Below are 9,943 nucleotides of genomic sequence, written 5' to 3'. Positions count from 1 at the left end.
CATAAATAAATTAAATAAATTCAAAATAATTCAAAATGTGTTCACATCCTGCAGATTGACATTCTGATCCTTTATTTGATCCATAGCATTGCCTGCTCAGGTTGTAGTATAAATTCACACACGTGAATTCAACTGACACAATTTGCTCATACATCAGAGCTCTTGAAAAGCTGAAGACATCCCAAGATGGACAAGCACTTGGTATGCTCACTATTGCAGACATAAATAAAGCAGTCAAGGACACGCACATATTGTCCAATAGCGTTGGAGATAAAGCAGCATGTTTTACATAAAATTAATTAAAGATCAAACTTTAATATGCTTTTGTGCTTTTTTCAGTACTTTTAACTGTAATTTATTGGAGTGACACATGTAAAAGCTGTATGTTTGTGCTTAAATGATTAATGCCTGGATCTTTAAGCCAAAATGTAACCATCAATGTCACATATGATTTGTGACTAGTTTAATGGTTGCAAAGTATCACTGAGGGTGTTGTTGTTTTTTCTCATCTCAGTTCCAGTTCAGTAAAAGAACGGCATATTTTTTATGTAGTCACAGTTATATCAGACGAGCCAGACTTGAAGCAGTCTCTCTTCTTGCCTGCATCTGGCCTGAAATGCTGAAGATTCCCACTGTCCTCTCCCACCGTCTCTGTCCCGGTCCTGATCTCTCTAAGAAGAAAACTACTGTGGCGTAAATCCCAACTGCTAATGCTGTAAAACTCCCACCAACCAGCATCACCACCCCGGATATATACATGTCATTCAGTGCTTTTCCAGGTTTGGGCATGTGGTAGGAAAGGGCCACATCCAGCAGGACAGCTCCACAAATGAGCAGAGAGACCCCTGTGATCAACATGATGAGGACATCAGCTAAACCGCCACTTTTTAGCATGTTGATTCGGCGCCTGCTGCGCACGCAGTTCATGTCCTGGACAGCAGAACTCAGCAACTGCTTGAGGAGGACGGCCAGAGAGAGAAGGCAAAGGGCAGTTCCGGCGCCCAGTCGCCACTCGCTGGAAAGGCTGGTGGTGGTGGAAAGGAGGCCTACGCCGCCCAGGCCGCAGCCTAAGATCAAGGCCACTGAAGCGCAGTAGCATAATAAGGATTTGCGTGGCTCACTGAACCACCAGAGCTCCACCTGCTCCTCCAGGAGGTTCTGCTGGATGCGAGCTGGGTCAGGATGAAGGTGGCCCCGAGGAGGGGAATAGTCCTCTAGTTCTGACATGATGTTCACTGCTAATGGTGCTCAAGACAGGTCTCAGCTGTGAGAGGACACCTGGTTAGAGTTCCTGGAGAAAACAAATTGGAAATTAGGTAAGAAGATGCCATGTGTGCAGTTAAAATTCATGATTAAAAAAAGGCAGATGTGTTTGCCTGTATGTATATTCATGATAAAAAAAAGAAACTTGCAGCCAAAAATTCACATTTAAAAAAAACAGTAGGCTATATGTATATTTCACAGTTCATAACTGAATATTTTATTATTTTTATCACTTATATACTATAATATACCAATGCAAAATACTTTGTACCCTAAAATACATACTGATATACTAATAACCAAATTAAAAATATAAAAATGTTGTCAAATAAATAACCACATGATGAATTAAATCAAACGTAAGCAGGGTTAGTCATGTTGTGAATGAATAATGCCAAAATAATGCATTATCTAAATAACATAAATTATAACATTAAAATACTTTTGTGTACATAACTGATTATGTAATAATAAAATTAAGTAATAATAAAAGATGTATAATTATTAATCTAAAAAATATTAAAATATGGCACATCACATAGGGACTCATGGGAACTTTTTTTTCTTCTTTTTTTTTTTTTTTTTACCATGAATTTAATATAGTAGCCTAATTTATACTTTTTACTTCTAAAAAGTACTGAAAAACCAATCATCTGTGACTCAACTGGACTGATCAAAAAATGATCAAAAACACATTTTAGAAGTTCCATCCAAAATTAGCTCAATTTGGCTTGAAAACCTGAGGGGTCAAATGCCATCAATGTCATCAAACAAAACAGGGAAATAAGGTATGTTAAACTCACTCTCCCCACTCCCCAAAATATGCAAAGTTTAATAAAATGTTGCAAATATTATGTAAATTATTCAGTAGGGATTTAAACAGCATTTTGGAGTCAGACCAAGCTGCTTAATGGCTAAAACACCACTTTATTTATAAAGCTGTCCTTAAAATCAATTTACGATGTGGTCAAACAATGAACACAAGGTTTAACTGAAACTCTTGTGTTTAATTTAAAGCCAGTTAATGTGACTGGGGACGATCATGTGGATGTGTGTGGAGAGAGAGTAAAGATTTTAAGTAGTGTGAGAAGACAATTTCCCTTCTGCTCGGGGGCTCAGGCATTAATTCCTTTATAAATGGCCTGTCTCTGTGGTCCCTATGACCCTCAAGGTTGCAGGACAGACAGCTTGTCTTTACAATCCCGTAAGTGGCTTTGCCTTCACAGTCAGCACTGCGGCACCAGCAAACTGCATCTGCTCCTCAACTACATTGCATACATTATAATCAAAGACCAAGGCGAACTGTTTTGCTTTTTATCCAGGACCAGTGACATTATTTTGTTTGTTCAAAGTCAGTCACTGGCACACATGTGGCAGTAGGGGTTGTGTACATGTACGTTTGTGAAGCTTTGATAATTAAGTCCCTCTAGACCTGAGTCTCATATCACTGACATACTGCTTCCCTGTGACTGAGGTGAGGCATGAAGAGGGAAAAATGAAAAGAAGAAAGCCTAAGAAAGCAAAAACACCAAAGTCCATGCTAAGATTACAATGGTTGTAAGTGGATAGTTCGCAAAAAGAAAACTCTTTTATTATTTACTCACCCTCATGTTACCCATGTGGGTGCTTGTTTGACAACAACTACAACATTTTTTTTTTTTTTTAAGAATAACATTAGTTGCTTCCTTCAAATGCTATTACAATGGACAGGGATTTAAGATTAAAAAAAAAAAAAAAAAAAAAAAAAAGATCTTAGATGCCTTATGTTAGATTGGAGGTGTACTCACCCTAAAGAGTAAGAAAGTTTCTGAGATGAGAGTGTTTCTCCATGTGACGGTTTATCATTCACTGGTGCATTTACTTTCAGTTATTTCTTCAACAAAGTGCGGAGTTAGAAAGGACAGCGAGGAAATATGATCTATCACCTCGGGGATGGGACTATTATCATCCTTCACCTTATATCCTTATACTTAAAAATAATTTTGGTTTTGATTCGCAATGGCTCCTTGGAAAGTTTTTCTCTTTAGTTTTGTGATGTCTCTGACAAGTGCAGTCCAGACTCTGTATTTAGAAGACTGCCTGCATGAACACAACTAGGCAGAGAACACAACTTAAAGTGTGCAAGATGTAATTCTTAATTTTAAAGCTTTTATAATTATTAGTAGTCAGAATCCTTTAGGCGGACATGAAAAAAACCTTCTAAATGGCTGATCTGTCAGTGTAGCAGCCTTGGGGCCTGACAGCCATCCAACTTAGCCCTCAATTAAAAAAAAAAAAACAGTCCACAGTCAGTTTGCCTGCAAGGTCTCTCTGAGGTTATTTCATAGGCAAAATGTCCCTGGCTGTCAGTGCGTGAGTGATCCACAAACCAGGACAGAGGTGTTCCAGTTTAGGAGCATTCTGACAGTGTACCTCCTCCTCTTTCTCGGATCATGTTGCTGTTGGCTATTGAAGTTTGGAGGTTTTCTTGAAGATTTAGAGCAAACGGCATCTTTCCCGACAGGTGTGAATGCTGAGCATTGTGGCAGGCCAAGCACGCCATTCATTCTCTAGTCAAGTGGTACGCTGTTGTATCTCTGACTGCAGGTCTCTGATGGATCTGAAAAAGAAGCATTCATAAAGCAGGCTCTTGTCTTGTCTCCGGTCACCACACAACAGCTGATGCCTTGTCTAGCATACTCTTCTCTGCCTGGTTGCTAGACACAGACAATGGAGCAAGTCTCTGAGTTCTTCTCTTGAGCAGGATGAAACAGGTCACTATCTGTATGGAGACAAAGGAAGCAAAGAATTGACAGTTAGATGTGTAAAGGATATGCAGTACGTCTAATTCGTCAGGGTTTAATGAATTGCTTTTGGTTGTTAACTACTGCTGTGAAGGGAGATCTAAGCAGGGGTGGAGATTTCCTTTTCCATAACACGGGTTCAGGTGAGAGAAACCTTTGTGGCAAGGTGGAAATCAATGGAATATCTACAGAAAACATTCATGAAATATTATTATAATATTTCCAAGTTATAGGAATATAATGAAGGCTCTTAATTCTACTCATTAGTATTAAATGAGTTATGTTGTGCTCTACCTGAAAGAGATGAAATGAATCACAAACTATTTTGTAGAGGATTTGGGTACTGGTGGGCCAACAGTAAGTTGTTATGGTCATGCCACTTGCTGCCCCTCTCTCCTTCCTGCTTAATCCACATTTTATCAGCCTGCACACATGGCTCAAGTTACTGTCAGGCATAACCTCAGGAACAAACCGCAAACAGCAGCTGGCCTGGACCCTGCCTTCTGAACTGCATAACCCACTCTTGATTTTTCACCCTTAATCTCTTGCTATTTCAACTCAGAAACGCTCACTGTTTCTCTGTTTTTGACTCAATTTCTACATCTATCTCTTTTTTTTTTTGCCCTATGTTGCACTGTCATTCTGTTGGCTGGGGAGGGATTGCCTTTTTCAAAAGCACAGCTCCCGTTCCCAGTGCTCTTTCTTTTCATCATAAAAGTTAACATATGCCACGTACCTTATTCCATCACTTCACTTTAAAACTCAGTGGTGCCATTACCTCCTCCCCTTCCATCAGTACACTTTCCTCTAAAGAACACTCTTTCATTCCAACCCTTCACTGCAGCTTACCACTACATTTGTAGGAGGAAATAGAACACAAAATGACATTATAAAGACAGATTACTCAATCTTCCTCTGCGCAAAATCTCAGTGTTCTCGATGTATGATTAACTCAACACCAATAGACCTGGTACGGCTTTTATGGGTTTGCAAATAGTGCAGAAACCTGACATGACTCATATTCTTTCTAGAAACCTTCGTGAATGTCAATAAAGTCTAAAAATATACAACACAACTTTTTACGTGATTTGCAGTCAGAACGTAACAACGTTAGTTTTGAACGTCAGAGCCAATCTGCAGATTTTTGGTATAAAGGATGGAATACACTACACAACTTTTAAAATTAAAACAGATTCAAAAACATAAGGCATCAAACACTTGCCAGCTGAGGGTCACACACTACCAGTCTTTGAAATCGCACCAAAAAACAATAAACTCGAACAGAAACTTGTGCCTTGGCACAGAGCTCAGTGAGGGTTCAAATCGGCTCAATAAATATTTATAATGTTCGATACGTTTCTACTGGATGTAATCATAGTCTGTGCCCATCATATAGGCATTTGGAAACACCAAATGCCCAAAATTTGGGCACTGTCGGAAACTAGCGTCCAACCTAAGACTAGAATACTGTCCAAATAGTACATTTCAGCCTTGGGTTGAAAGATTTAAAAAAAAAAAATCATGTGGCATATGAGCAAAGACTCGTTGGCTTCAGACTATGATTTCATCTAGTTGGAGGATACTGAACACGTTTTATATTCACATATTATTCGTATTCGTCATGCATCTAACAGAAAGCATGTTTCTACATGAAGTTGTTGTATTTGAAACAATGTGAAAGACTGGTATTGTGTGATCCTCACTCATTTAATATGTGATGTCCAGTATTACTGTGCAACCATTTTGTCAAGTGTTGGATCCTTCAGATTTGTACAGATGTAGTGTGTTTCAGCCTTAAAGGTGCTTTTTTGTCTGGTAAGGTCTACAATGTTCTGTATTCAATGCTATCCAGTGCTTGATTTTCCTGTTTTGGGCACAGCTGCAATATTAAGCACTAATTAAATCACCAATTAACAGGCCCGTCCACCCAGCTCCACACTGCTGACAAAAGGAAAAAAATGTTTACCTCTCTTCCTGCCTATCTCTCTCCCCTTTTCATTCTCAAAACAGTGACGGCATCCAGAATATTCTGGCCTCGAGGACAGCAGAAATGTGAGCATAATACATAATGCAATAAAAAAAAAGGGCAACTATCCAGCTTGGCCACTGAGCTCCATTTTCTCTGACCTGCCCTCCATCTGTGACATAGACGCCAGCCCGGTTAAGACACCTGGACCTGCTCCTTCACTCTTAGGGCATAGTTTCATTCTTACTGGTTGTCTCTGTGTCTGTCACAGAGTATTCTGAAAAATACACTTTCGGGATGTTTGGATGTTACCGAGAGCTGTCACGCAGCTGTCATTTTTAAGATCTGTGCTTATAAGGGATCACCAAGGAAAGGATGAGGAAGGAGCCCAGAGTTTTTTGGTTTGTTTGGCACCTGGAAGCTTACATTTGAGATTCCTTTCATTCCGTGCAGATGCATTTGTCAAAACTCTCTATCAGAAGTCCAAATAAAGTTGTTACTCCTTTAGAAAAATAAGTACTGGTGATACCATTGTACAGTAATTATATGATGTTACCATGGGAATTAAAGACCACATTCACCTACCTTAGTATTTATGTGGCACTCCAAGATGCTTTAGAGAATACCTGGGCAATATCAAGGTAACTTTGGTACTTTTTCTAGAACTATTTGACATTTATCTTTTTGTTTGTGCTTTTTGCTTTGTCCCATTTTGTCTTTGCTATGGCTACTGTTATATTGAATCATTGTAGGTGTGTTTATGGCCATGCCCAAATATAAAGTAACAATAAAGCAATAAAATGTCATAAGACTGCTTCAATTTGATTTTATATCCATGATGTGTCATTTTGTCAACACCTCCAATGTAGCCATTTTGTAATGGTAGAGAGAGGGTAACCATGATTAATTAATATATATTTTTTCCTCTAAACTTTTACAGTCACTGTAAAGCACTGTTCACAATGAATCACACTGAAAGGGCACCTATGGCATTAAAATAATTTGCTTCCCTTTTATTTTATGATACAGAATAAGATTAACTATACAGAAGGGAGGCATTACCTTTTTTTCACTATAGGCTGTTATAGAACTGTTACAGCTCTGCAGCTCCTATTTAGTATTTTGCTGTCATTTGACTTAATGCAAGTTACTATTTAAACCACCATATGTTTGACACAGAAATCACAGTGCACACAATAAATGTTATCTGATAATTATACAATGTCCTAATTCCAAATTATATGGCCAATTTCTGGTGCCCTCAAAACTCAGAACATATGGATTGGACATTTGTGGTGAAGGGTTTATTTATTTATTTTTTTTTTTTTGGTCAGCTCAGAAATAAAATCAGAAATGAAATTATGTGAGAATGATACTCCACACATCTGACACCAAATAAGTGAAAACTTTTCTTAAAATGTTCCCATGTTTTTATTTGAAAAATGAGAAAAAAAAATTAAGAAATGACTAGTGTACTTAATGCTTGTTTTCATAATGGCAAAAGGACTAACAATAAGTGTGTGACCTGCTCCTGGAAATAAATGAATGTTGTTCATTCTGTAGGTATTACTCACCATTTTTCTTAAGTAATTAGATTATAATGTTAAAAAGGCTAATTATAGGAGAAATGGTAAGTAATTATTAATATTTTATCTGATAAAGTTGTTGATATGCAGTAAATACAGTAAATGTGCTGTACTGGCTTTTAACATTTGACACAGTACAGAACAGTTAGTTAAGAATCCTCTTATTTTAGGAATGATGTTATTCTATATAATAGAGCTGCTAACATCACTCAGCAGTATTTGAGACATTTCTGCATTATGAATTTGTAAACTTTTTTCAATGGTAGAAAAAAAGTGAACTAGCTAAATTTTGATATTTAATGATATTGAACATCACATCTCGGTCCTACAGTAGTACTACGAAGTATCCAGAACAACATGTTCATTACTGAGTACAGAACTCTTGTTTTTAGTGATATTACTTAATTTATCGTTTTAAGATTTCATGCCATAGAAGTTAATTTTAATATTTGATATGCAGCAATAAATATTGTATGTTTATAAAGTTTTTGGATGATATGAACAGATTTATATTCTTACCTTCACCTGATCTTACACATTAGTAGACTAGGCTACTTTAATTTCCATACCTGAAAAGCAAAGGCTACATAGGCTACTTTTTTAAAAAACGCTTACAGAAGAAAGTCCTAAAACTCCAGTACAAAGTTTACATGTCCTGCGGTGCTCTATCAATGTGTGAATCCTCCTATCTGTCGTATACTTTTATAACTTATAATAAATAGGCTATATTTCTATTTAATCCCAAAATAATAGGAAGGCACGTTTCCGTTCTTACCTGTGATGCGCTGGCAGGCAGCACAAGATCCCGAACACATCAGCCAAATAACGCACAGCAAGAGAAATACAGTACAGCCAATCCGTCTGAGAGCTGACACGCGCTCAGCTAAAAGAGATATCAAGTTTAATGTAAGTCTGGCACAGTAATCCCCGCCGTATCAGCTTTTCATTGCGAATAGTGTTGCAGGTGCACTGCTCGTTCACTCCGGACTTTTGCCCTCCGCTCGGAGGTGTGGTCTCTCCTCTCATTGCTACTCTGATCGCGGAGCGTGTAGTGTGTGTGTGTGTGTTTGTGTGTGTGTGACCTCCCCGCTCCTCTCCAGTGGGACACCTGCAGCGATAAGAAGCTTCTAGTCCAAAGGTCTGACGTTAAATGACGACGAATGAAAAAAACAAACAACGTTCTATATGTTCGTTCTTTCCGCTTCGCGTATCAAGCACTGCACGACAAAATGTTCTTACCTGGAAATCATCGCGGATCGAGTTACCTGCTCTGTCTGTCGTAAAACCAGAAAACCTGTATATAGCATGACTAGTGTTCATAAATACATCATTCAGATTAAATTGTGTTACTGACGTGATTTTTACTTGTTTGGCAGTATTCAGTAACGTTGAATTTCCAGAACTTGCCATGCTGTTTATCTCCAAACAATTAGGCTTATAAAAACCTAAGTTTATTTTCAAAACAGTAGATTATAAGCATTATATAAATATATATCCCATTTTATTTCAACGTATATTCGAAGATTCAATGAGGGAAAACGGGGCGGGGCTTAATTTTATCACAAATAATTAGTTCCATCATAAATTGACAGTTTTGGGCGGGACGGGACGGAAGGGGTTAAAAATAAGAGAGCTTGGTGATGCAGTGAAAAAGGAAAGTTGTTTCATATGCAGAGCAAGTCATTACATTTGGATTATTTTTTATTTTTTTTAATGCAAATCACAAGAAGATCAGGAAGCATATATTACTAAAGTGAATAGGCTTATTCTGATTTCATGTTGACTTTAAAGTAATTGCCTCTCGTAATTGCATTTACATAAAAGTTTTCGTTTGCACCAACTGTCCTCATTAATTTTAATACATTTTACTTTTAATTAATCCAGTTGATCTTAATAATTAATCAACAAATCACACGATATGTAGCCTATGAAGAATTTCTATTTATTTGATTATTTATACACACATGGGCTGGAATAGAGCATGACTTGTGTTTTCCCATGCTAGAACATTCTTTTAAGAGTGCTCCTAAACACTTTTTTTTCTTTTGGCTTGAAATGTGTTTCGTCAGGTTACATTTTAAAAAACAATATAAGTATTTCTTCAGAGATTTTCCCCCAAGGTTGGCACAGGTAGCACTGAATATTGCTTATCTGAAAACGGTGACACCCAGTGGTTCAGTAAGGTGACACCTTACACAAGCATCAGTCAAACCTTGACTGATTACAGGACATGCAAGAACACAAACCACAGAAGTCAGATTTTCTAAAATATTTGCAGAGAACACTTGTGTGACATCTTTCTCCCTTTCTAGACCATCTGAAACATTATCCTGCATTTAATGACA

General features: G+C 37.6%; 1 protein-coding gene across 1 annotated transcript; it reads right to left on the bottom strand.

Annotated features, from left to right (window-relative positions):
- On the bottom strand, nt 1-8,659 carry LOC127960277 (transmembrane protein 125). Its single transcript, XM_052559914.1, has 3 exons — nt 8,374-8,659; nt 3,051-4,024; nt 1-1,291 (listed from the first exon to the last, which is right to left on the bottom strand). The coding sequence occupies exon 3, from the start codon at nt 1,225-1,227 to the stop codon at nt 559-561; it is 669 nt and encodes a 222-aa protein (XP_052415874.1). The 5' UTR covers nt 1,228-1,291; nt 3,051-4,024; nt 8,374-8,659; the 3' UTR covers nt 1-558.
- Nucleotides 8,660-9,943: the final 1,284 nt, after the last annotated feature.

This window comes from Carassius gibelio, chromosome B6, assembly GCF_023724105.1.
Source record: "Carassius gibelio isolate Cgi1373 ecotype wild population from Czech Republic chromosome B6, carGib1.2-hapl.c, whole genome shotgun sequence".
Classification (NCBI taxonomy): domain Eukaryota; kingdom Metazoa; phylum Chordata; class Actinopteri; order Cypriniformes; family Cyprinidae; genus Carassius; species Carassius gibelio.
The sequence above is the reverse complement of the archived record's forward strand: the minus strand, read 5'-3'. Positions and strand labels throughout refer to the sequence as shown.

Coding starts and splice junctions, on each gene's coding strand:
- LOC127960277 (XM_052559914.1), bottom strand. CDS start 1,227: ATGTCAGAACTAGAGGACTATTCCCCTCCTCGGGGCCACCTTCATCCT.